Source organism: Lathamus discolor, chromosome 5, assembly GCF_037157495.1.
Source record: "Lathamus discolor isolate bLatDis1 chromosome 5, bLatDis1.hap1, whole genome shotgun sequence".
Classification (NCBI taxonomy): Eukaryota; Metazoa; Chordata; class Aves; order Psittaciformes; family Psittacidae; genus Lathamus; species Lathamus discolor.
In genome coordinates this window covers 10,035,869-10,063,770 of record NC_088888.1, presented here as the reverse complement: position 1 = coordinate 10,063,770, position 27,902 = coordinate 10,035,869, and the positions used below count along the sequence as shown (strand labels likewise).

General features: G+C 46.8%; 1 protein-coding gene across 1 annotated transcript; it reads right to left on the bottom strand.

Annotated features, from left to right (window-relative positions):
- Positions 1-708: 708 nt before the first annotated feature.
- LOC136014602 (TOG array regulator of axonemal microtubules protein 2-like) lies at positions 709-27,902 on the bottom strand. The gene is made up of 8 exons (XM_065679438.1): positions 27,721-27,902; positions 26,798-26,903; positions 25,183-25,418; positions 24,226-24,384; positions 4,062-4,179; positions 3,323-3,426; positions 2,264-2,468; positions 709-1,163 (listed from the first exon to the last, which is right to left on the bottom strand). The coding sequence occupies exons 1-8, from the start codon at positions 27,900-27,902 to the stop codon at positions 849-851; spliced, it is 1,425 nt and encodes a 474-aa protein (XP_065535510.1). The 3' UTR covers positions 709-848.

Sequence of the window (27,902 nt, the reverse complement as noted above, 5' to 3'; positions counted from 1 at the left end):
TGTTAAGCACTTCAAAGTTCAACAGCATGATTGTACCAAGACTCTAATTCCCATGCAGAGGCAACCCTTGCTGCAATCAATAGGAGAGAAGCTGGCTGAAGAGCCAGACAGCAGCACAGAGGGCTGAGGCAGTAAGTGGCTAATTGACTGGGGGAGCACACATCTTGGCGTGGTAAGCACACCATGCCAGACTGCACCAGAGCTCAGCCCTGGAGTTACTGCCGTCTCCTGGCACCAGTGTTACAGTTGAGACAGTAACACAGGTTCACGTAATTCTCTGTCAGGCTTCATGCTACCACGAACATGATGCTGGAGAACAGGCATGACGGGTTCACGAGTGGGGAGCCCTAATAAGACACAAATACAGATTATGCATGAGAACAGCGAGGTACCACCATACTGCACTGGCAGCAGAAATGACATTACTTTGTTCTCATGATCCATCTCCTTGTCCTGGATAGGTGGGAGGTGTAATGGAGCTACTGGCTCATGAAAACCCCTCTCAGACACCTTGCCACTATCAACATGATGCTGGAGAACAGGTGAGATGGGTTCACAAGTGGGGAGGCACTTGGTCACTGGGAGGCAGTGGTGCCCAACAGGGCTCGCTATCCCAGGAGTAGGCTCCCGAGATGTCCACATACCTGGCTCCCGGTGGGCTCAAGCAATCCCCCAAGAAGCACTCAGATGAGACCTCTAATGTCCTCTCTTTTGAATTTAAAATCAGACATATGATCCAGGTGATAAGCAGCACCCATTCAGCTGCACACCTCCACATGATACAACAGACTGGGACAGACAGAATGCAGGCAGTTACTTCCTAAACCTCTTGCAGCAGATGGATATTTTCACAGACGACAACAGCTATCAGCAGATTCAGTGTTCACTTGACTCTGAGACGCAGAAGCCACGGCTGAGGAGAGGTCATGCCACAGGTCAACCCTACCTAGCTGAACAATGAAGGCTTCCAGCGCTTTTACAGCTGCAGCATAGATCACTGGGTGGTTTGAGTTCAGGTTCTCAGTCACTGCTTCTGCCAGAGACACCAGCACTGGGTGTAAGGCATCTCTGAGCATGGATGTCATCCAAGCCAACGCCTCCAGTGCCTGCTGCTTCACTTTCTTGTTGCCGTCCTGAATCCTCAGGACATAAAAATCAAAAACCTGTTAAGAAAACAACATGAGAGCTGGATTAAAATGTCTTTGTTTCAAGAAGGGATGTGGGAACAAGCACCCAGCAATGTAGAAGATGAATGGAATCCTTTCTGTCTGCTCAGTGCTTGCTAGCACAATTTCACTCCTTTCCTGCACTCACTGTAGTGGTTGCACAACCCCACGCTGCTTAAAAAGATTTCCGTATTTTATGAAGAGGATTGGGTGGGGACAGGATAGATCATGTGCTGTTTACCTACTATAAATCTTTAAATTAATCCCATCTTAATAATGCAAAATAGTATTTTTGGCATAGAGGTATGAAATCATGATGCCTCTTTTTTCATAGAGCGCTCTCAAGTACTGAGGGTAGTTCTGATTTTGCCAGAACTGGGACTGGAGGACATCCAAGTTTTGCTTGATCTCAGAACCTGCATCTGGAGAAGTGCAGGGCTCTGTTGACCCCTCCAGGACCCAGACCATTTGCCTTGCTAACAGGCAGACTTCTGAAGTTTACTGTGCTGTGCAGTACTCCTTAGAGCAGGTCCCCTTGACAGCCATGTTAACAGGCACCATCTTCTGGACAAGCGAAAAAAAGCAGCTGCTGGCAGGAGAAGGAAGAGAGGATCTGCCTCTAACTGTCTTCCTCCTCTTTCCAAAGAGAACAGAGGATCCCCAAAAAGGGTGAGAAGAGGAAAGGGATGAGGGTGGAAACAAAGAGGGCAGAGTTGTGTCTGCGCAAGACAAGATAAAGTTGACAGGAGCAACCCAGCCTTATATTTCTTTCTCCAGCCCAACCCATTTTCCTTCTACAGAGTAAGTGCCAAGCTTTCAGGGGCTGGATTTTCTTTATTTCAACCCGAATGACAGGAGGACATAGATGAAGCTACAACAACAGTAAATTCTCTCATCATCCCATGAACAGCACCAAGAGGCACCTGCCAGAGAACTACATCTGGATGGAAATTATTTGCCCTGAAGCCTGGAGCTGAATTAAATTATTCTATCCCAAGCAACCGGCACGCAGTGCCAAGACACACTGAGTTAACTTTAATGGTGCAGGCTTGGGAAGGGAGCTAACGGGAAAGGAGCAATCGAGGTGCCCCGCATACCTGGACACTGACAGTGGTGATGAACCAGGGGCTGCTTTTGCAGTGATCTCGGAGGAGCTGCACTCCCTCCAGTCGGGACTGAAAGTCCTCAGCTGTCAGGAGCCTGTAAAGCTTCATGAACTCTTCAGTTTCCTCCACAGCCTGAACTGACGGGTGATGGACTCTCTGACAGGGTAAGCTGGGCACACCAGAGCCAGACCTCAAACTGTGAAACAGAAACAAGATAAGACCTTTTCCTGTTAATATCTGCAGTTAATTGTGAGGAAAACATCTCAAGGACACTCCCTAATGATGTGATTTTGGCTACATCCTGATCTGAATCTGAAAAGCAACTTGGATCTCATAGCTCACGGAAACTATTACCCTGGAGAAGCTGATCCCTACAGCTGGTGTGGGAATTGGGATAAACAGCTCAGATGCATCTGAAAAGATGAATCCTATGCAGAGAGACTGAGGCATATCAGAAAGGATCCAGAGGATCCTGCTGGCACGAGGAGACAGCAAGCACCAAATTCCTGTCTTGAATGCTGATTGCAGCACAGAGAAAAAACAGGAAAACAAACATGCCGTCCATCTTTCAACGTGGAAGGGGCCTGAATGACAGGAAAAGCTGCAGAAAAAGCCCATGCTGAGACATCTGTTGGCCGGAATTGATCAGGAATTGTCCTGCTGCTACAGTCGAAAGATCAGAAAGCCGTGATTCAGCTAGACCAAAACACATCCGTGGAAAGTGCTATTCTGGGGAATGGCAGTTTGGTTCTAGCCTGGGACCTCTCATCAAACTACCCATTTAGAAAAGATTCCGCTCAGATAAGAATGCCCTGATTGAAATTACTCGTCCCATGTGAGCGTCTCTTCTTCTCTCTCCATTTCTGTGGAAAACCCTCCAGAAAAGTTTCTTCAGCCTAATGCAGAAGTGGGCATTTTTCATCACACCACATTTGTGGGGCAAGGAAACAATATCTGGCACTGCTGGTCTCCACCCAAAAGATGTTACTAAGGCAGAGGCATGTAAAGCCTGTGATGTGCTTTGTCAGATACAACAGACGTGCTCGGTACCCTGCATCAGAAGGCAAGTTGTTCTGGGGCATCTTCTGGCCGCTCTTCATGGACACCCGGGATTCCTTGGCAGATGCAGCTTCGCGTTTAAGTTCTTCTATGCCCTACACATGAATATAAAGAAACATTCATTTTGGACTCTCTGGAAGTTGGCCTTCTGTGCTGGGAGTTGTTCTGGTTCACACTCACTCTCCCTGTTCCTGCACAAGGGCACATTCTTAAAAGGTAAACAGAGAGGAATGAAAACAAACAGAAGGGGATGACTTTCCTCCGGATGCTGAATTCACAAAGCTTCTTCCAACTCCACAGTACGGGACAGCAGGGCAGTATTCCCAGAATACAGACAATACATGTACGAATTACGATTGTCTTGTACATCTTTCGTATATCTGGTAATGTTCTTGGCACTACTCCTGCCTTCTTCAGTTGCAAATACTACTATTCACACTTCCTTGCTTTACTGGGAGAAGAGTATTTATGCTAAAAGGTAAAACCATTTTCCCCTGCTTCCCTCTCCTGTTTGTGTCTCACATACAAAATACACCCTCTCTCTTTCTAACAACACCAGTTCCTTCACTGCCCGCACATAAACAGGCTGCGGATCAACAGTTCATTCCCAGAAGCAAAATGATTCAGCAGCAGAAGAAGGAGATAAGGAAAGACTAGGCAGCTTTTATCTCATAAGACAATCTCAGTACCTGCATAAAGGAGACATTTCTCCTTTCTGCCAAACACTTACTTTCTGCCTTATTTTTGCCATAACATCTCTCAAGTCATGTGAGGGAACAGACTGTTTCAAGTACTTCTCAAATTTTTGATGATTCATCAGCATGCTCAGCATCTTCTGTCCGTAACACCTAACACAGCAAGGAGAGAATGGAATACAGACTATTACTGTCTTTTCTCTCTTGTGGATAAATAAAGGAAAAGTGCTATGAAAATCGCTTGATATTTTAAGCTGAACGCCAGATGTTCTTAGGAATTAACGTATTCATCTAAGTACAGGTTTGGCGACGTTTCGATTTGGTTTTGCTACAGCTGGAAACCACAGTTACCTCCAAGAGGAAATCTGGAGGTAGTTCAGCCACAGACAGTGACATTCTACAATGACTGGGAAGAAAGAGTTGTGACTGTCACAGGCAACTAAATTTGCAGAAGAGTGTCCTGGCTTCAGCTCCAATTGTTATTTTTCTCCTTCTTAGTAGCTGGTACAGTGCTGTGTGTTCAGCTTTTGTTTGAGAACAATGCTGGTAACACACCAATGCTTTTTGTTGTTGCTATGTTATGCTTACCCTAATCAAGCAATTTTCAGTCTGTCATGCTCAGCCAGTGAGGAGGGGAAGAGGGGACTGAGAAGAAGGAAGCCTGAACATGGGGCTTTCTTACCAGTCATCACTGCTGAGCCATGTGAGTGTGTCGAGCAGACCCTGCTGTGCGTCAGGGAAGGGTCTGGCTTCCAGGTCACCTCCACGCTCTGACTTCTCTCCACACTCTACAGAGTACAGAGCAGTGGCTGGCAGTGGGGTCGCTGTAAGAGGGTCTGACACCAGTGCTGCATACCCCGGGCCAAGGCACTCCACCACCAAGCACTCTGCAACCCCAGCTCTCAGCCAAGAAAATCACTGGGCTGCAGACTGGCATTGGCCCAGAGACTTCCCTGCTGTCTGGCTCGTTGCTTGCCCCAGCACCCAGCCATACTCCAGGTACCCACAGCTGGGCACCCGCTCCTTGTGTAAACCTGAACATGGCACACACAGAGCCAGCTCCCCTGTCCATACAGGTGCCACAGCCAGCTCACGGATTCAGAGCACCACAGAGCTCGTGGTCATTGGGAGGCAGTGGTGCCCAGCAGGGCTTGCTATCCCAGAAGTTAGCTCCCAAGATGTCTACACACCTCGTGTAGCACCTCCCTGTTTCCCAGAGCACTGGGGACAGAGGCACCCAGTGACTTTCTGGGGAAACACCTCCAGCTGCCCCCAGTGAGCACCAAGCCCCAACCACCGAGTCCTGCTGGGCTTGGGCAAGTCCCCAAGGAGGAACTACTAGGGAACAGTGATACCTGACCTTCTAAACCCCACAGTGCCCATCTTTCCATTTACTTCAAATATCCTAGACAGCAGACAGCTGATTGCACATACATTTTAGCGTACTCGTGGGAAAGCAGCATTTTATGGGTATTGCTATTTTCCAAGCATTATGAATACTGAATCTCTTTCAGAGGTACCTGCTGGCTGTATTTCAAAGACGCTGAGATGACATTTCTCCGTCATCAAATGTACTTCTTATTGCTATGCACACTCAAAAGGTACCTTCAAACACGCAAAAAAATTGCTGTCCAGGAGGACAGCAGGCTCCCCCTTCAAGATGTATGAACCCAGCAGGCAAAGAGTGTCACATACCAGGAATAAACAAGGCTGCATAGCAACCACTTCTCTGAAGAAATCTTGAGCGTGAGATGTAAGGAATATTTTTGGCTGCAGGGCTGGCAGCACCAGCACCTTCTGGCAGGGACACGCTCTGAACTGCAACGTGCTCCCAGTCACTCCCTGCCTGCGACTGCTGCATGAGATTAATCACTAAAGCTCTGCACAATGCACAAGCCAACAGCAAAGTATGTAACTGACAAATGGGAGGGATTTCCACCTCCTCAGCTGCAGGATTTGATGACATCCCTGCATGCTAAATTGCTTAGCTAGGCAGTGTGAGCTTGGAGCTACATCAGTGTAAATCATATAAGCACTGCAGAAATTGCCACATTCAGGCAAGAGGGGGACTAATTCCTTCAGCCTGGATGTATCCAACATGGCATGGCCACAGTCACTGCAACTCCACTAAATACTGCCAAACCGAAATTCTCCACCACCACCATTACAAATCTTTTGTACGTCTCCCCTGTGCTGTGGGTAATCGTGCAATATGCAATGCAGAGCTGAAATTTAGCTTGGCTACTGCACATGTTCTGTTATTGCTATGCACACTCAAAAGGTACCTTCAAACACACACACACAAACTTGCAGTATTTTCATTATTTCTGTGCCTAGTTTGGAAATCTTCCATAACAAGGCCACTGCTGCTCTTGTTATAAGCACCCATGTACACAAAAAGATTTTGTGCAGATGTGCAAGGGTTCACAAGAGGTTCTTTGTTAACCATGAGGAACAGCAGCTCAGCCTGTCTTTACAATGTTTTGGATAGAGAGTGTCCACGTGAGTGCTGTAAGAAAAGAAATTCAGACACTAAGCAGCTAGTCCTGAGTACTTGTATCCAACCTGCAAGCCAACAGGTTAGGTGGGAAGGGGCTCTTTATATATTAAAATGTGCAATAATTCAGCTCCTACAAGGGAGAAGAAAAAAGAAACAAGAAACCAAACACAGAAAACCATCTACAGGAGTTAGCAATCCTTCAACTAGCAAAGGCAGCACATGCACCCTGTTGTGGTATGGGGAGGTGACTGTCACCTCACTTGGTAAAAGCAGGAGCAAGACCAAAGGAAAGTATCTCCCTGTCACTGCCAAGCCTCCTCATTGGTACTGGCACTGCAGGAGTAAAGGATTCAGCCTTAAGCTGAGTCATCTTCAACCACACAATTCTCTCAGCTTCTCCAAGGCTCAGTTAATCAGGTATGTGAGAAAATAACAACCCCATCTATCGCAGAATGGCAGAAAATGAGCTGACTACAGCTCATGTGTCACCAAATGTGACGATTCCTGCATGAAACAGAAGCATTCTCCCCAAAGACTTCTATTTTTGCTATAGATACAAGGCAGAGGACTGCCCTCAGACTCCAGCACTGCTTTAGACAGAGAAAAGGAAAATTCTTCCTCAGCCATGTTGCAGGCTTCAGGCAAGACTTAACCTGCTCCAGCTCCTCTCTGCAAAGCAAGCATAGCAGAAATTCTGCTTGTTAATCCAGTCTCCCTCCCTGAGCACCTGCTTACGCTTTCTTTAATTTTGGCTCAGTAATACTGAAGCTGATGGGGCAGATTCAACTGAAGAGAAACTTGAAAGCCTACAGGCTTACCCTCAAAAGCAGTAAGCAAAAGGTTAATTTCACGCTCTCTAAAAGGAAGAAGGAATCGCAGCCCTAACTGGGGAACAGAGTACCTCCCCTTACTGAGCCTAACTTGTGTGAGACCCACTTCACCTCCCGCAGACCCATGAGGCCAGGCTTTTATACCAGCTGCACACCCCGTAATGACACATAACATTATGGAGGAAGGGGCAGTGTCCATGTGCTCCCATGCATCCTGGAAATGAACCTGGTGACAGCTATGGTGCCATTTCTTGAGACAGCCATGGGATAAACCCTGCTACAGGGTCAAACCATCCCTCTCACCTGTCCATCCCAAGCACGTCCACCAATGTCTGCCCCCCCCAACCAAGGAACAGTCCAATCATCCCTCACAAGTTAACAAAACAAGTTGCCTTGAAATCCCTTTTCTCTAGACATGAAGCATGGCCTCACTATTTCAACAAACACATCTCAGACTTATCTGACTAAACCCTCACACATGAGGCTTTCAAGCCTCATGGCACCACACGCAGCAGTACATGGTTGAGTAGGGATTTGCCCCAATCCACAGCAGCAATAGAAACCATGCCATCGTACATGCTTATACCCAGAAACCTGCTCTATTTTTCTCAGCGTGTTTTCTCTCATGTGGCTCACTTGTTGGGCAGCAGAGCCCTCTATGGCAGCATCCTAGCTTGCAGGCAGCTTCTTTTTTGTCCACAGGAACTTCCTTTGGACTGGGAGCCCTTGGGCTTTCCCCATGGCAACCTCATTTGTGCATTAGGCAAGGCTGATGGATACCACATGGCATCCAAGTCTGTGATGGAGACAGCCCAAGTGAGCACACACAGTAAATGTTAATGAGAGCTCAGCAGACAGGTCTGGAGCTGGAGAGCTTATGCAGACTTTCTGGTTACGGGACCAACAGCAGCAGGAGCAGGTTAGTAGTTTAGTACTGGAGGTGCCAACGAGGCTTTGCAAACTGGTAGGAAAGAGCTGTGTTTCAGTAACAAGCTGTGGTCCAAAGTCTCCTCCACCGATAAAAATTAATGTAAGCTGACACACCAACATAGAGAAAAGGTGGGTATGAAGGTCTTTTATTTTTAAAATGTTTATTTTCATCAATCCTGAATTCAGTGAAAGGGAAAGGGAGGAAAAAGCTGGACAGAAAGCAGGAAGGATACAGATACTGCTGTATGTGCCTTTCTCCCTCTGCCCCTGCTTTGCCCAGCCCTGGGGAGCATCAAGACCTCCCTGCCTTTTCTTTATTCAATTAGAAACTGTCCTCTAATCAGCAAGGTCCTGAGGGCTTCAAGAGGGATACCACCTTCTACAACCCTTCCTCCACCCAGTGCTGGCATGATGAACAAATCAAATTATCTGGAGTGACAATAAGTGACAAACGTTGACAGCATGCACCTCAATGCCATGAAAGGCAAGCAGAGAGGAGCTGTTAAGATGCAAAACCATGCAAGGTAGAAAACCCTGCAGCTTTGGCATCGGCATTTTCAGACATCCCTCTTGCAGTGGAAGACTCCCGCACCCCTGAGTGCTGAGCCCAGTGCTTGAAACTAAAAGCTCATAAAAACAGTGCTTCACTTGCCTTTAAGGAGATGTGTTTTGTGAACAAAGCTCATGAAAGAAAACAAGAAAGGCAATTACAACTTTACAATTCAAAGCATTAACACACAGAAACACTAAGGTCAGGGAAATCATGACAGTAACACTTTGCACTCATAACTCTATTGCAGCTTCCCTCAGATGAGCCCAGAGCAGTTTGTTTTGCCACAAAAGGCACTGAACACCTCTTCATGCCGTGACTCCAGCAGTGTTAGAATACACTGGGAAACTGAAGCAGGCAGAAGTTCTCCAAACCCCACTTGGGACCTCAAAGTAAATTAACTGGAGTGAGACCAGCAAAACACAGCTTTTCTTGATTTAGCAACAACTGTCTGTGGCAGGGCAACAAGTGGGATAGGGTCAGCTGTGGGAGAAATGCCGAGGCATTTCGAAAAGAATAAGGGCACTGTTCTCATCTACAGGGATACAATATTAAGAGCTGCCGGACTAGCATCGTCAGAGCTTTCCAGGTGGGGATCAGAGGCTTTAAGGCTGATCGATAGAGAATCTTGACTACAGTTTGCCAAAGTTTTCTGATGGAGAACACAATGATTCCACAAAATCGATGTGATCTATGAAAATGTACTTGTTTCAACTATTCCCATGAAAAAGTTTTAGAAAGGAACATTTAATCTTTTTTCTCAAGTTCTTCCATGAACACATAAAATAATCTCATTCTGAGTAGCCCTAAATCTATGCAGTGAAAATCTACCCACCAACTACCTGAGACACATTCCCAGACCAGACCTTGATGAGACAAAAGCCTACTTCCAGCGCTTCTTGAATACAGTGGTAGAGCAGAAATTGCTGTGTGCTGGCAAGTCATAGAGAGTATCATAAGGGTTGAAAAAAGGACTTCAGGGTGCTTTTTGGACATTCATGATACGAAACGACACAGGCAAATAATCTCCAAGCTGCAAGTGTGCTTTAGAGAACAAGGACAAGGTGTCCCCGATACACAAGCACATCCCAGCTCCAATCCTCAAAGAGGACCCACCCACAAACTGGGTGAGACCTCCATGCAACAGCAGGGAGACAGCCCAGTTTGGGATTGCCCAGAGCCCCTCTAACACCTACTGGTGACCCAGGGCATTGTACACACACAGTGTTTTGCAAACCAATTCGTTCAGGACCATGATCTTGAGGTCCTTCCCAACCCTAACCATTCTATGATTCTATGATTCTATGAATCTATGTGGTCCTAAACTAAGGCCACTTGGTTCCCCACGTTGCTAATCTATTTAACTGCATATTGGCTAATTGCAGGCTTTAACTCTCTGCCAAGCACGGCATGTCAATGTCTGCTTACTCTGGCTGCCTGAAGAGTCTGCAGCCACACAAAGCCACGCCTCATCTGGGGAGGCAGAGAAACCAGCTGCTAGTGCCCGCTGTCCTTTGCAAGTCTGTATTTCATCTGCCATACCATGATAGAGCTGTTACTAGGTAATGGGAGGGAAACAAAACCCAAGCAGTGATCATTACCTCAGGACACCCTTTGCAAATGCAAAGTCTGGGGGCAGATAAACACAGGAGGGCAGAAAACAAAAGGCAGAGACCCCTGGTTCTTACACAGGCTCCTCAAAAGCAGGGTCAGCAGGCCAGTTTGTTAACGCAGTGTATGCAAATACACTTCTCATATACCTGAGGGTTACATATGATTCAAAAGCCCCAAGATTTTTTTGCCCCAAGTTTACCAGAATCTAGCTCAAATAATGCAAAAACATTAACCCAGTTGCTATGGTTTGTACTGAATGCCCAGTCTCCTGAATGTCAACATGGGTGTCTGTCTCGGTGGCAGACCTGGTGCTCCTCTAAAGGGGTGGTGCTCCTCTAAAGGGGCGGTGCACCTCTAAAGGGGAGGGCAAAGTTCATTAGCTCCACCAGTGCTGCACCATGGACCACTGTTACAGAGCAAGATGCAATGCTAACTGCAGCCCTGCTTACCCACTTTGCTGCCTTGATGTGCAACTGCAGGGATTACAGGCCCTGAAGACTTGCTTTTAAGCACTTCAGCAAGCTACTGTACACAGTGAGGCAGCTGTGAACATCAACGCTGCACAAAAAATAAAACACTGTCTCACACCATCACATTAAAGCCAAGGCAAGAAGCTTGAACTGAGCCCCAGCAATGCAGAAATCAGTCCTCAGACTTCAAAAGCACTCTGCTCCTACAGAAAGAGGAGTTGCACTTCTCCCACAAGTGCCATTTTTCCCCTCAATACGGTCCATCTGCTGAGCAAAAATCCTGTCAGCAAAGTTTGGGCTGCAGGGCTATCTTCAGGACTGCCTTTCTGACTTGAGGGGCTCAGGAAGATTACACGCAGAGAACACAACCTCAAAATATGTAAAGCAGGTATGTTCATGGTAATGGAGACAGACCACCATGGAGAGGAAGGATGAAGGGGCAGGGTAGGCATGCTTACCTGCCATAGCACAGCACAGGTCGACAGTCGCTGGCCCTGACTGTGCTGTGGGAAAAGTGACACACAGAAGCAGAGCTGTTTCTTTAAGACTTACAAATAGCTGGAAAAGATCTTGCTTCATTCTTTTCTGAAAGGGAAAAATGTGTGATCATTTGCATGGAAAAAGGGATGGAAATGGATGGAAGAGTGTTAGCAGATGAAAAGGTATGTTCAGGCTGCTGAACATGCATGTAATGAAGGTGATGGAGGCTTGAACTGGTGATAGAGAAGGGAGGAATTAGGCCTGCAACTTGTTTTACCTGCCGTCAACTTCAAAGAGGTCCTGAGAAATACTTTCAGCTTCCATCACTCCCTGATAAGAGCTTGGCAAAGCACATTCCATGAGCTGGAGAATACCCGGACTTACAGGCAGATAATAGCCTGTCTCAGGCACACGGCGGGCGATGTAACAGCTTCCTCCTCACTCTCCTGTACTAGAGGGTGTCCTGACAGAAACAGGGACAAGATGCAGTGAGGAAGGATCCCATTTCCTTGTTAACAGCTTTCCATTCAAATCCTCAGTGCTCCAGGAATGAGCTGTCTGAGCACTACAGAAAAGAAAAATAGGCACAGGCTGGTGGATTTTTCTTAAATAAAATAACAGTTAAATCTGTGTTTACAGACCACAATAAATGCATGGAGAACACTGCAATGGTAGATGGATATATTTCGTTTTTCACCTTCACTATTTTCAAGAAACCCCTGTGCTTACAGTGGAGAAAAGGTTTTGTACAGCTGCCTTAAATTTAACTTGTGTGAAAGGGACAGTGGGCTTGGGGTTGGTTTGTTCTGTTTACGTAGCTGTTCTCTTGAAATAAAATTGTATAGAATGCAATTTACTTCCTTTTTTCCTTCATTGAACCTGCTGGGGGGGGTTGGGGGGGGGGAATATCAGGAATTAGATAGAGGACTGAGTCTGACCCTGCTGAAATAGAACAGCCGGTGTGCCCAGCCTGTAGATGTTTTGAGACACAGCTCCTCTTCCGAATCACATTATCCCTGTCAGTCTTGGGTAGAAAATGATTTCCAGTCACTATCCACAGCAGGTGATAATAACAAATGAAAAATAGCCAAGCTACTGTTTGCACTAGATGCCAGAAATGAAGCATGGGGGAATTCTGAGGGCACAGCACAGCAGCGAGAGAACTGAGGAGGAACGGCATTGCCCCTGCCCACTGCGAGGTGGTGGCAGCACAGTGGGAACAGCTCATTTAGCAGACAGCTCTTTCTCTTCAGTCTGGTAGCTGTGTGCTGAGCCTTTTTTCTGAAGCGGAGTTTGCTCATGAAAGGAGGCAAACAATGAGTGTATTGAAATGCCATAAATCCTGTGTTGGCAGAGCTGAAAAGCAATTTGAGCATCCATACAAACTTAGGCCTTGTGACTGCACCTAGAGACAGGCAAGTAATCATACAACATACCTAGAAGAGACCATGTGAGTGCAAAAAAGGGGGAGAATTTAGGGGCAGGGAGAAAACCTACATGTGGAACCAGTGCTGGGTAGAGTTGACTGCTAAGCAGTCACTGAGCAAGCCACTCCTCACGGCCTGCAAAGGTGAGCTTCCCAAAGGAAACAGCTTTGTGCTCTGCCCTGTGGTGTCAAGTGCTGCTATGCATCAGTGTGGGTATTTCTTAATGTCAAATTTGACAATTTTTGAGCACTTACTGAAAGACAGTAGAGGTTTGCATTGTTTGCACCTAGGAGTAGTAATATAAGTGCCCAAACTAAGAAGTGTCCTTGAAACCTGGATCAAAGGGCAAGCTTAATATGGTGACAGGCTCTGCTGGAGGCTCAGGCAGGGTCGTTTTTCTCTCTACACTTGTCAAAGATCTTTGGGTCTGTAGAGAAAACATTGACCATAAAGCTGCAATAAACCCTAGGATTGATGGATGCTGGCTGCTAATGTTTTTTGTTTGGGGTATTTTTGTTTAAAACCATTGGAGCCACAGAAAACCATGAGATGACAGTTTAGGTCTTATCTCGTTCTCATCAGTACTAATAGCAAACCTGAAATTGATTTTAAATGTCAAGGAAAAACCTTCAGCAGACTGAGAGATGGAATAAAGCTTCTTTACATAGCCTGTTGTCTGTGCATTTTTTTAAAGATGCAATAAAAGCTTTCACTGGAAATACAGTCTTCAATAAAAATACACATTCTCTCCAAATGCATACTTTGGTTGTGACCTTTTATTTTCCACAGAACTGGTAAAAAAGTTCAAACCAATTTTCAGCTAAGCAGCAGCTGAGATGTTCGGAAACATTTGACATGCAAACATCTGAAACAAAAAAGGCTCTCATTTTTATGTCAGATGCTTGCCTTGTTAAGTTTCCACTAAATATATATATATATATAAATATTAGCTTATATGCCTAGTGCTTTTGTAACAAGTTTTAAGTTCTAGCAGTTTCTCAGGGGAAGTTCTCAGGCAATTTTTTTTCCTAAAGCAAAGGAATGGCCCACTGGGATCTCACTGGTCCCACTGGTCCCCAAAGGAGCCCTAAGGAGAGCCCCAGAGGAGCTGTGGAAGGCAGGCAGCACACAGAAGACTTGCCACACTCCTGCAGTCCTGACTGGCACAGTATTCAGCAACAGAGCTTTGCCTGGGATAGACTGAAAGATGCCACCAGTTCAGCCAGCAGCGGAGTGCACACAGAGGCTGGCTGCAGAGCCCTGAAGCCTGTTGCACTGGGCATTTAAGGCAACATTTTAGGACTGGCACGCCAGCTGGCAGGAAATGGAGATTTGCTGTTTCTGCCCATCTGCTTATTCAGCCTATTCACCGATAAATTAGGCTTGGTTCTTCTCCTGGGAGGTGCTTTTTGAAGCCACGGGAACTAGAAGTACACTCAAAAACCAAACCAAACCGTTGATGAAAGCTGAGATTCTGCACACACTAGCAAAGCTTCACGCACCAGAGAAACACACTGCACGTTAATTTGGACACAGACCATGCTTACTTTGCTCCCTTTTCTACAAATGTCTTCTCACAAGGACTGGATTGGCATCCTTTATGGTACCTGAGTGCACTTAAGTTCAGCCTATTTCCAAAAGTGCTATCACTGTTTTACTTAAAAATTCTCTCCTTTTCTCTCTCATTCCAGTACTTTAAGAACATTACAACAGCCTTCCCCACAGAGAAGACAACTGATGCGGCACAAGGCAAAGAACCAGCAGGCACGTTCAAAGGAGCACACGCTGAGGCTTGACTGATGGATTACAAAGGCCTGGGGACAGGTCCAGTCAGTGCAGACAGAGGTGGAGTACTACAGCATTTTTGTATTAGCTGCATTTTCCCCACCATTTTGCAGAGCAATCAGCAGCTCGGAGCCGAAAGATTGAAAGAAAAGCCTGCCTTGATGGTTATTCTGTCTCTTCCAATCGCCCCCCCCCCCCCCCCCCAAATATATTCTCCCTTCTGAAGGTTATTTTGTGTGTTTCAGTGACAGGCCCATCAACAGAACCAATCTGACATTAGTTACCTTTCCAAAACAATCTGGATTACAGCACTATTATCAGCACATCCATTTTTAAATGCTGGACTACAACTAGTCCCAGGGAACACTGCTGTTTGGAAGGGCAGTTCTGAACAACATGAAGAACTGAGAGCAACCCACATCTGGTGAACAGCTCTGGAGAAGGATTTTACTTGCAGTGCTGCCCAATATACTACTCCTCATCAGCTCTCTTTGTCAGGACCAAGGGGGAAACGAAACTTTCAGGTTGAAATCATACAATCATAGAATCATAGAATAGTCAGGGTTCGAAAGGATTTTAAGATCATCTAGTTCCAACCCCCTGCCAGAGACAGCGACACCTCACACTAAACCCTGCCACCCAAGGCTTTGTCCAACCTGGCCTTGAACACGACCAGGGATGGAGCATTCACAAGCTCCCTGGGCAACCCATTCCAGTGTCTCACCACCCTAACAGGAAAGAATTTCCTCCTTATATCCCATCTAAACTTCCCCTGTGTAAGTTTTAACCTGTTACCCCTTGTCCTGTCACTACAGTCCCTAATGAATCCCCAGTATCCCTATAGACGCCCTTCAGATACTGGAAGGCTGCTATGAGGTCTCCGCACAGCCTTCTCTTCTCCAGGCTGAACAGCCCCAACTTTCTCAGCCTATCTGTATACGGGAGGTGCTCCAGTCCCCTGATCATCCTCGTGGCCCTCCTCTGGACTTGTTTCAACAGTTCCATGTCCCTTTTTTGTTGAGGACACCAGTACTGAACACAGTAATCAAAGTGAGGTCTCACGAGGGCAGAGTAGAGGGGCAGGATCACCTCCTTCGACCTGCTGGTCACGCTCCTTTTGATGCAGCCCAGAATATGGTTGGCTTTTTGATTTGTGAGCACACACTGAAGCCAGCTCATGTTCATTTTCTCATTGGCCAACACCACCAAGTCCTTCTCTGCAGGGCTGCTGTAGCTGTTCCTGGGTGTAGGATCTTGCTCTTGGCATGGTTAAGTTTCATAAGGTTGGCATCAGCTCACCTCACAAGCGTGTTGAGGTCCCTCTCGATGACATCCCTTCCCTCCAGCGTATCAGCCGAACCACACAGCTTGGTGTCATCGGCAAACTTGCTGAGGGTGCACTCAATCCCACTGTCCATGTCACTGACAAAGATGTTAAACAAGACCGGTCCCAACACCGATCCCTGAGGGACACCACTCACTACTGGTCTCCAGCTGGATATTGAGCCATTGACCACAACTCCTTGCATGTGGCCATCCAGCCAGTTCTTTATCCGAGTGGTCCATCTAACAAATTGATGTCTCTTCAATTTAGAGACAAGGATGTCGTGTGGGACAGTGCGGAACGCTTTGCACAGGCCCAGGTAGATGACATCAGCTGCTCTACCCGTGGCCATCAGTTCCGTAGCCCCATCATAGAAGGCCACCAAATTGGTCAGGCAGGATTTCCCCTCAGTGAAGCCATGCTGGCTGTCACCAAGCACCTTGTTGTTTTTCCTGTGCCTTAGCATGCCTTCCAGGAGAATCTGCCCCAAGATTTTGCCAGGCACAGAGGTGAGACTGACTGGTCTGTAGCTCCCTGGGTCATCTATTTTCCCCTTTTTCAAAATGGGGGTTATATTTCCCTTTTTCCAGTCATGGGGAACGTCACCTGACTGCCGTGAGTTTTCAAATACGATGGCCAGTGGCTTAGCAACTTCATTTGCCAGCCCCTTCAGGACCCATGGACGGACTTCATCAGCTCCCATCGGTTTGTGAACATTCAGGTTCTTAAGATGGTCTCGAACCAGATCCTCTCCCACAGTGGGCCTAGGGTCATCATTCTCACAGTCCCTGCGTCTCCCTTCCAGGACTTTGGTGGCGTGCTCAGAGCCTTTGCCAGTGAAGACCGAGGCAAAGATGTCTGTATTTAAGATGGATGAATTCAGTGGACTTGAATTTAAAAACAAAAAAACCTGATGCAACTGGGGACTGTGCTCTGAGTACCTAAAGGAGATTAAATGAATATAGTGAAGTCAGTTTAAAAACAAACAATTCCAAATGAAAAGTCAGCAGTTCTTAGAATACTAAAATTCTTCAGCCTCTCCCCAATAAAAACACCCAGAAAACTTCAAAATTTCTCTTCAGTTTTCCCTTTCCTTATCATTCTCTTCACTCTCTCCCTTTTTTGTGCATCAAGCCTGCTCAAAATTCATTTTTTCTTCTGACAAAGCACTAGTTCCAAGTTGAATCGATATCAACTTTCAAACTCCAAGCTCCCAGAAGAGCAAAATATTCAGAGACCACTTCTGAGCTAAGAGCAACCTGAAATCAGATACGGATCTCCTGAAACACAATCAGACCAAAAGGAGACCACCCACGAAGAGCAGTGACGACCATGGTTCTGACCCATGATGTGGAGACAAGGGTGGCATTACCCAGAACCCAGGAGGAAGATGTTAATCCATCAGCCCACCAGCATGTGTGGTTTCCTACTAGCAACAGTTTTGGAAGCACCAAGAAGGACACGGATTCCACCTAGTGCTGTTCTGCTCCGGCTTTAGTCATACAGAAATCAAATGCTAATAGTCCACATTTTTCCAGGTTCAGCACATCGTGCAGCAGGCTGGCTTATGATCACTCCAGTGGGTGCCTTTGGAAGATCCAGGGATGTGCAGCAGAGCAGACGGCTGCAGCTCTTCTGTGCGCAGTTTCTAGCGGTGATCAGCGTGGCATTAATCCACATTAGAAAAAAGTCATCTAGAAGAAACAAAGATCGGCAAAGCAAATTAGAATTTATGGCACTGGGGCAGAGGTGAGGGCTGACAACTCCTGGAAGCACCAACTAAGCTCCAAAATTGTAATCAGGTTCCTTTACAAAGCAGCAGCAAGCACAGGTTTCAATGCCTTACAAGGGGGAGTGTTCAGTGGAATTACCTTAGTTAGACTGTGATTTATTTAAAGATAGAGGGAAAACCCCTTCTTGTAAACATGAAAATATTTCACTGGAAATGAGCAGACTAAAAAGGAACTGTCGCTTGGAAACTCCTTTTACTTAAAGGTATAGTCGTACCAGAGTTCGTATTTTTCTAGGACAGCCTTCCCTTCACCCTATTAGTTTCCTTCACTAGATGCACCTCTTTTCCAAATCTTTAATTGTATCTACAAACTCTGTTTCAGCTGTGCACCTTGCTTTGAGGAGCCCAAACACATAGCAAGGCTTCCAAGCCTGTGGCTCTCTGGGAGGACCCAAGCTCCTTCCTAATTATAGGAACTTCCAACTTCAGGCAGCTAACTGAGCCATCAGTTCCTGTACCAGGCAGACTGTGTGATATTGTTTCTGTCTGACTCACTTGTACACCACCTCTTCAGGAAGTGTCACAAGTGGTCTCACCTGGTTCGCACTGGGAAGATTTTTAATACTTTCCTTGATGTGGACATGAAAAAGATTTTGCTCGTGCAGCTTCCCACAGCAACAGCTGCCATGGCCCTCCACTGGGCCAACAGCTGAATATAAAGAATGAGTTTACCATCTGTGAGAGGGCAGGACAAATGCACTAGCCTGCTCCTTCTGAAGCATGCCCCCAGGTACCAAAACGCTCTTGACTGTTTTATTTCAGGGACTTTGGGAGGTCACCAAAATGACCAACAGACAACTGCTCTCCAGTGATGATGGACGCAGAGTCCTTCCATTCACAGATGCAGACATTAAGGGGGTGCTAATCTTTGGTGTGCAGTAACCAATAAGGGAAGAACCTAGAGACAGTGCCCTACTCTCCAAGCCCCCTTGGAGTTTAAAGAAAATACTTTTTTCTCAGGAACAAAATACACCATTCATTACTTAAGTTATTCCTAAATAACTTTGAATGCTCATTACTGAGCCAAGATATTTTCCCGGCGCAGAGGCCCAGGCTCTCTTCTAAGCAGGATTCTCTTCATGGTCTCGATTGTGCAAGGGGTTGGTATCAGGTGGATTGGGAGAAAATGTCCAAAAAGAGACTGGTTTAGGGAGCACCTTATCACCAAGCAGCTCCCTGGCATGCAAAACACGCTAATACAGTACCAAGCCCTCGTCTGATCCCAAGACAGCATAAACTACAAGCTGGCTATCAAGCTATATGCCATCTCCATAATTCTCATGTGCAGTTTTCATATGTCTGTGTGCCGACATTCCCACTCATCAGGAATTTTCTAGGAACTATCTGTGCATTCTAAATCTTTCCTTCTTTTCTCCCCCTCCACATCTCTCTCCTCCTCTGTCTCCTGTCTCCAACAGCATGTTTTGCCTTTGTTACCTGCTTCTTGAGGTCACTGAGGCAGTTATTTTGGGACAAAGATGTCATTAGCAAGACTAATTTAAAGGGTAAACCTAAAGAAGTGTTGGAGTTTGGGGCTTTGGATTTCTGGTGTGTTCTTTTTAAACCAATGAAATCACTTCCCATAGCATGTAGGAAGGCCAATAGCAAAACATCCACGCTCCAAGTCCTCACACAGCAGAACCTTTAACAGGCAGAAGGGCACATTCCACACTGACAGCTCTTACTCCCCTACCAAACTTCTGAGAATCAGATGAAAAACTGAAATATTTAGTGAGAGGCAACAAGAATCTCTTGCACCAAGCCCTGGTCTAGTATAAAGTCCCTTTGCAAGCAGAACTATAAAAGAGGCAAGAATGGGAGCCATAGCGTCTTACGCCACGATACATTTGGCAGCAATAGGATTATGCCGTCCACAACGACACAGCTCACAGGTTGCTCTTCCCGGCTAACGGAAGGAATTTTTATGGAGCTGTTCTGACATCCTCTGGACAACTGTGGTTTTGCTTCTCATCACATTCTAATGTGTTTACTTCTATAACCTGGAAATAAGGCGCCACCACATCAAAAATTAGCACAACTGAAATGGCTTGTCCCAAGTGACTGTCTCTTCCTCTCTCTCCATTTTTGTGGAAAACCCTCCAGAGAAGTTGTGTTCAGCCTAACGCAGAAGTAGATATTTTTTATCACACAAGATTTGTGGGACAAGGAAACAATCTCTGGCACAGCTCGTTTCTGCATGGCCTTGAACGCTGCATTCAACACTTCTTTGGGTAACCTGTTCCAGTGCCTCAGTATCCTCACAGTGAAGAACCTCTTCCTTACCTGAACTTGGAGGTCATTGCTAGGCCACTTTCCATCATCTTTGGTAAGTCGTGGGAAATGGGCAAGGTGCCTGAGGATTGGCGGATGGCAAAGGTCACACCAATCTATAAGAAGGGCAAGAAGGAGGACCCGGGTAATTATAGACCGGTCAGCCTTACCTCCATCCCTGGAAAGATGATGGAACAACTTATTCTTGACTCCATCACTAGGCATATCAAGGATGAGGGGGTCATTAAGAACAGCCAACATGGTTTTATGAGGGGGAAGTCATGTATGACCAACCTTATAGCCTTCTATGAGGAAGTGACTAGGTGGAGGGATGATGGTAGAGCGGTAGATGTGGTTTTTCTTGATTTCAGTAAGGCATTTGATACTGTCTCCCACAGCATCCTCATAGATAAGCTGAGGAAGTGTGGGCTTGACGATCAAGTAGTGAGGTGGATCGAGAACTGGTTGAAAGGAAGAAGGCAGAGAGTTGTGGTCAATGGCGCAGAATCTAGCTGGAGGTCTGTGACTAGTGGAGTTCCTCAGGGGTCGGTGCTGGGACCGGTGCTGTTTAATATTTTCATCAATGACCTGGATGAGGGAACTGAGTGCACCCTCAGCAAGTTTGCTGATGACACAAAACTGGGAGGAGTGGCTGACACACAAGAGGACTGTGCTGCCATTCAGCGAGACCTGGACAGGCTGGAGAGTTGGGCGGGGAGAAACTTGATGAAATTTAACAAGGGCAAGTGTAGAGTCTTGCATCTGGGGAAGAACAACCCCATGTACCAGTACAGGTTGGGGGTTGACCTGCTGGAAAGTAGTGAAGGGGAAAGGGACCTGGGGGTCCTGGTGGATAGGAGGATGACCATGAGCCAGCAATGTGCTCTTGTGGCCAAGAAGGCAAATGGCATCTTAGGGTGCATTAGAAAGGGAGTGGTTAGTAGGTCAAGAGAGGTTCTCCTCCCCCTCTACTCAGCCTTGGTGAGGCCGCATCTGGAATATTGCGTCCAGTTCTGGGCCCCTCTGTTCAAGAAGGACAGGGAATTGCTTGAAGGAGTCCAGCGCAGAGCCACAAAGATGATTAAGGGAGTGGAACATCTCCCTTATGAGGAGAGGCTGAGGGAGCTGGGTCTCTTTAGCTTGCAAAAGAGGAGACTGAGGGGTGACCTCATCAATGTTTACAAATATGTGAAGGGTAGGTGTCAGGATGATGGAGCTAGGCTTTTTTCAGTGATATCCAGTGATAGGACAAGGGGCAATGGGTGTAAACTGGAACATAGGAAGTTCCACGTTAACATCAGGAAGAACTTCTTTACTGTAAGAGTGACAGAGCACTGGAACAGGCTGCCCAGGGGGGTTGTGGAGTCTCCTACACTGGAGATATTCAAGGCCCGCCTGGACAAGTTCCTGTGTGATGTACTGTAGGTTACCCTGCTCTTGCAGGGGGGTTGGACTAGATGATCTTTTTAGGTCCCTTCCAACCCTTGGGATTCTGTGATTCTGTGATTCCCCTGTTTAAGTTTTAACCCATTACCTTTTGTCCTGTCACTACAGTCCCTAATGAATGGTCCATCCCCAGCATTCCTATAGCCCCCCTTCAGGTACTGGAAGGCTGCTATGAGGTCTCCACGCAGCCTTCTCTTCTCAAGGCTGAAGAGCCCAAATTCTCTCAGCCTGTCTTCATATGGGAGGTGCTCCAGCCCCCTTATCGCCTTCTTGGCCTCCTCCAGACTTGCTCCAACAGCTCCGTGACATTCTTATGTTGAACACACTGGAACTGCACACGGTACTCCAAGTGAGGTCTTACTAGAGCAGAGCAGAAGGGCAGGATCACATCCTTCGACCTGCTGGTCACGCTCCTTTTGATGCAGCCCAAGACACAGTTGGCTTTCTGGGCTGTGAGCACACACTGAAGCTGGCTCATGTTCAGTTTCTCGTTGACCGACACCCCCAAGTCCTTCTCTGAAGGGCTGCTCTGAATCACTTCTCCACTCTAACTGTAGCTGTGCCTGGGATTGCCCGACGCAGGTGTAGGATCTTGTACTTTCCTTTGCTGAACTTCATGAGGTTTGATTTGGCCTACCTCTCAAGTGTGTCAAGGTCCCTCAGGATGACCTCTCTTCCCTCCAGCGTATCAACTGAACCGCATAGTTACCGGCAAACTTGCTGAGGGTGCACTCTATCCCACTATGCACGGCACGGACAAAGATGTTGAAGAGGATCGGTCCCAACAGCGACCCCGAGGGACACCGCGTGTTTCTAGTCTCCAGCTGGACATTGAGCCGTTGATGGCAACCCTCTGCACGGTCTTCCACTTTCCCCTTCTTGACAATGGGGATTATGTTTGCCTTTTCCCAGTCATCAGGAACTTAACATGACTGCCGTGGTTTTTCAAATACAATGGTTAATGGCTTGGTAACTCCATTCGCCAGCTCCTCAGGACCCGCAGGTGGATTTCAGTTCATTCTCCAGTTGCTGCATGTCTCTTCCCTGACTTGATTAGCGTGGTCGGGTCAAACAAAGGGAGGTGCTTCTCAAACAGAACTTAATTAAATCATGGAACTCGTTGTGACAAGATGCCGTGGCGGACAAAAGCGGACATAAATCCAAAAGGCAAAGTGATGGTTACAGAGTGGATGGGTCAGCTTGTGGCCATGAAACGAGACAGCCTTTCTGAAGTCCATGACACACAACTGAAATGACCTGTCCCAGGTGAGTGTCTCTTTCTCTCTCTCCAGTTTTGTGGAAAACCCTCCAGAGAAGTTTCTTCAGCCTAATGCAGAAGTGGGCATTTTTCATCATACCACAATTGTGGGGTAAGGAAACAATCACTGGCACTGCTGGTCTCCACCCAAAAGATGTTTCCAAGGCAGAGGCATGTAAAGCTTGTGATGTGCTTTGTCAGATGCAACAGACGTGCTCAGTACCCTGCATCCCAAAGAAGGTTGTTCTGGGGCATCTTCTGGCTGCTGTTCATAGACTCCCTGGGGACCACGGCAGAGGCACTTCACATTTATGGTCTTCAATGCTCTACATTCTATATAAAAAAATTAACAAACAAACATTAGGGTATACAAAATAAGCTCTGAAATTACTTGCTTGAAACAGGTGAGAGCCAGGATCACTGCTACTAAGAAAGGCTAAGGAAAACATTTTACAACTTAGAGAGGGAGGTAGGCCAGAGATCCAGGGATGTCTACTATTTGGTTTCAACAACCCAAGGCAGGTTATAGGTGCCACGACAATGGGCAGCAGTATGTCATCTTGAATTAATTACGGGAGTAATGGGAACTAGCAGGTAACAAGTCATTTCTCCTTTCTGCCAAACACTTGCCTTCTGCCTTATTTTTGCCATAACATCTTCCAAGTCACGTGAGGGAAGAGACCATTTCAGATACTTCTCAAAGTTTTGATGACTCATCAATATATTCAGCATCTTCTGTCCATAAAACCTAACACAGGATGGAGAGAATGGAATACAGACTATTACTGTCTTTGCTCTCCTTTGTGAATAAACGAAGGAAAAGTGCTAGGAGAACCACTTGATATTTTCAGCTAGGACAGATCACCTCACTCATGACTCCTATCCATTAGTGCGTACTACACGTATGCACACAGGCAGCTGGTTGCTCATGTGTCGTTGGCATCTATTCGTGGGAATTAACATACTGGACAAAGCACGGGTTTGGTGACATTTTGATTTGGTTTTGCTGCTAGGAAAATACAAGAATCTCCAGGAGGAAATGGGGGGGTTGTTCAGCCACAGACAGCAACATTCTACAATGACTGCAAAGGAAGATTTGTGACTATCACAGGCAACTAAATTTGCAAAAGAGGTTTACAAACACTGAATACCCTGCCTACAGACAGCTGGGATTTTTCTAGGACAGCCTTAACCTTATCAGAAATAAATCTTTGGGATGCTTCACTGATGAACAGTGGCCAACGCTTCAGCTTTGCATTGCATACCTAAACCCAAACAAAATTGTTTGACCCACTAATCTGAGCTCAGCTGATTGCAATAAAGAATCACTCAAGTCACAGGAATTCCTCAGTGGTCCTTCTTGCAGGACAACCTCATCTTACCCAGTACACTCATTTATCCAGACAACATTACCCACACTGTGAAGCAACTTAATACTTGCTTTACCTTCCACTATGTTGTGATTTTATCATTTAGGATCACAGAGTTTTCATGTTTAAGAAGGTAAAATGAAGATCATCACCTTGTGTCCGGATGACAATCCTGAGTAAGCTTCACCACCGCACGAACAAGCACCACAGTACGGTAACGCTTGCCAGACAGGAGCTTCTGGGCTCCAATTTGCTCCATCGTGGTCAGTAGGTGTTCAGCCGCACACCTCCGCACCAGGACATTGCAGTGCCTGGAAACAAGAGAAGAAACACTAGGGCAGAGGGAAAAGGAGGGCCAAAAGCACAGGTCTCAACCATAGCATGCTCTCTGTCATTGCTGGGAGAAGGAGGCATGTGTTCCCGCTGCAGTGTTGGACACCTGAGGAAGATTCTGACCTCAGATAAACACAATGTTGGCACTGTACAGAGGCACTACCTGCAAGGAAGAGGAGGAATTCAATCTCCCTGGCCTAGCTGATACTCAATTTCTATAGACAAACTAACTCTGAGAAAGAGGGAAATAGAAGACAATTCATGCTGGCTCATCAGAGGGCTCCCACTGCACATACAAAGCTGCAGCACGACTGAGGCTGATTCCGCCCGTTTATCTCCAAATCTTCAGACCTTTGGAAAGAAACAAATGAGGGCGAAATTCCTGTTGAGCATGGAGCTGCAGAATATGCAGCAATGCAACCAGGTTGCTTCTTGAGACTTGGCAAGAGGTACCTCGCATGCTTCGCCCTTTTCAGAAGCCAAGGAAAGCGCAGCAGTTGTTTTAGCCAGGCTGTCCTTTCTAGAGCGTGCCTATTCAAAACTCTCAGGAACAGCACTGGTATTCTAAGGCTGCCTAACTTGCTGCAACAAATAGGCTGTAGAAGGACAGAAGCAGATGACAAGGAAGGGAGCAAGCCTTGTCAGAAAGTCTAGTCACCCAGTCATCAGCAGATGCAGGAAAAAGGACCCTTGCCTCCCATCATCACTCTTCTGCCTCCCATCCCTTCCCCCTACCCACACAATTTAAGCTGAAGCAGATCACTAAAACGACATACTGGATTCCACTAGCCATGAGAGCAGTCATTGCTCGTGCAGGAGTCACGCTCCCCACCATGATCCCCAGGCACCGATTGGCTGCTTTCTGAATTGACATGCTGCAGTTCCTCAACCTCTGGAGCAATTCCTGAGCAATCACATCCACAAGAGGGTCCATGTGCTTTTTCATGGTCTTGAAGAGCTCTCCAAGAGCACTGATAGCAGGGAGGCACACCTGCCGGAGGAGGTTCTTCACCTGTGGAAGTCGGGATGAAACATGCAAGAATCACCTTGTAAAGAAAATCAGTTCCCACAGACAAGCATCTCAGGACACAAGAAGACTTCTCACTGTGTCCAGGTGCAACATAAAACCACAAGCACAGAAACACACTCTGATAACAACTTCTTCAGTGGCCTCAGGCCTACTTCTACAGTACAACGTTAATGAGACTGCAGGCCTGAAACATATTGTTTCACCTAAGACAAAGTGTGCTCCTTAGCTCAGACCATACCCTGCTTTGATTTTAGGCCCTATTGTTGAAAACGAAACAAAGCAATCAATTCATGCAAGGGCTGCTTTTAAGCCATAAAGGCAAAATCATAACGATAAGGCAGAGGAACAATACTACTTTCCTCCGGTCCAAAACATGCAGCACTGGCAGTTTGAGCACTCAACAATGAAACAGGAAGCACAAGCTCTCAAGTCTACAGACTAATTCGCAGCAGTATCTAGTCTATCTGCAGCTCTGTCACCTCAGGAGAACCCACGCTGCTGGACTCAAGGCACTCAAGGATCTCAGAGATCACATGCAACTACAGCTGCCGCCGGTGGGGTTTTTCAGTATTCAGTGCTGCGCTGGAGTGCTCCCTGCTGCCAAAAGCCTCTCCCCCACAAAGGTAAGGAAGAAGCATGTCACGGTCATGTGCTTCACTTGAAAGATACTTTGAAGCACGGACCAGCGGTTCTTTCTGCCAGACATGGTAGTGTCTGTTAATAAAACTGAACAGCAGAAGTGCTAGAAGTGAAAGCACATCTGGGACTGCAGGGAAGTGGAGGCTGAAAGATGTCTGTGCACATGAGTTTATGGAACAAGAGAGGAGGTGATTTCCTCAGAAAGAGAAAAGAGAGAGAAAAATCAGAACATGCTGCTTCTCCTAACCCTGATCTTGGAGTAGAAGAATCTCAGCCCTGTACCTCTGAAAACAAAAGTCTGAAGAGTCAAACAAAAGGTGCATTTAAACCTCCAAGATCATGATGCACACCAGTCTTCCAGGATGCTGAGGACGAGGATGAAGTGGGAGGAAGCTGGGAAGCAAAAGCTGCAGTGTTTAATTACAGCTTGGGCAGACACTTGGGCCCTGACAAACCACTTGATTAGTGTCTCTGTTATTAAGCATTGCCTCAGAAGAACACCAGCCTCAAAGAGGAGAAAGACACATGTTCTTCCAACCAGTAAATACAGCTGTATGGGCAGACAGGTCTCAGGGACAGATGATATAGCTGTGGGAAAAATGAGGCCTAAAACTCGGGGTGAAGGCAGACACTGAGCACACACGCAAACGGACAAGCTCATATGTACTCTATGCCCCATTGGATGACGCACGTTAGACATTAGGTAGACACAGTGTTCTTACCTCTTTGGTGACTGCCAAGGAAACATCATGAAGTCTGCTAAGAAGGACTTCGGAGTGGCAGATAGCCAAGCGTCTGACACTGAAGAGTCCCTTCCTCTTTTCCTTCCTGAAAGGCAATTTCACCAAAAAGACTGATTTTTCGCACCACCAAAGAACTAGGCAGCACCCTCTGCAATTACCAGGGTGTCAGGTCAAAGGGAGGTGCTTCCCATACAGCACTTAATCATGGAACTCGTTGTGACAGAATGCTGTGGCAGACAAAAACGGACATAAATCCAAAATGCAAAGAGATGGTTGCAGAGTGGATGTGGTAGTTTGTTTCCATGAAACAAGAGAGCCTTTCTGAAATCCATTGCACATGAGGTCCCTGTGTTGCTGCCTCCTACAAGCTGGGAGACTGCTGTGTTTCTCTTTCCTGCACCCTCCCTGTATCCTGTCCCTGCAATACAGTGCTGTCTGGTTGGTACCATGACCTACTGGGCCTCACATGCAGGAGGTGTGCTGCTGCTGCTGCTACTGCCAGCATTGGCAACACAGGTAAGTCCTTACTCAGTCCCACTTGGGCCAGTGACCTGAGGTCACCACGTCTATGAACTCATGACCACTTCCACTCGGCTTCCGACTTCAGCTAGCAAATCATATTGTTCCACAGCTTCCTCTCTTCCCTGAACATTTCGCATGAAGCTACATGGAGCAGAAGGCAAAACTAGGTAACAGCATGGATGGGCTGCAGCTGTAGCACTGCTGTGGACTAAGGCAAAAAAAAGGCTGCTCTCCCATCTTTATACCGTGACTGCTCTGGAGTGGTTTCACTACTTCCCTGTGGTCATTTGGGCACTCAGGCCTCAAAGGCTCAAATAAAAACCATTTCTACCTTTCTTTCTCACTGAGAAGAAGAAAGCCTGAACATGGGGCTTTCTTACCAGTCATCACTGCTGAGCCATGTGAGTGTGTCGAGCAGACCCTGCTGTGCGTCAGGGAAGGGTCTGGCTTCCTGGTCACCTCCATGCTCTGACTTCTCTCCACACTCTACAGAGTCCAGAGCAGTGGCTGGCAGTGGGGCTGCTGTAACAAAGAGAGAGAGGGTCTGACACCAGCGCTGCAT

Bases quoted from the DNA above. Each gene is read 5' to 3' on its own strand.
- LOC136014602 (XM_065679438.1), bottom strand. From the start codon at position 27,902: ATGCAGCGCTGGTGTCAGACCCTCTCTCTCTTTGTTACAGCAGCCCCA. The intron at 26,904-27,720 runs GTAAGAAAGCCC...ATTGCCTTTCAG, and splicing joins TGGCTCAGCAGTGATGACTG to GAAGGAAAAGAGGAAGGGAC. The intron at 25,419-26,797 runs GTAAGAACACTG...CGACTTCCACAG, and splicing joins CCTTGGCAGTCACCAAAGAG to GTGAAGAACCTCCTCCGGCA.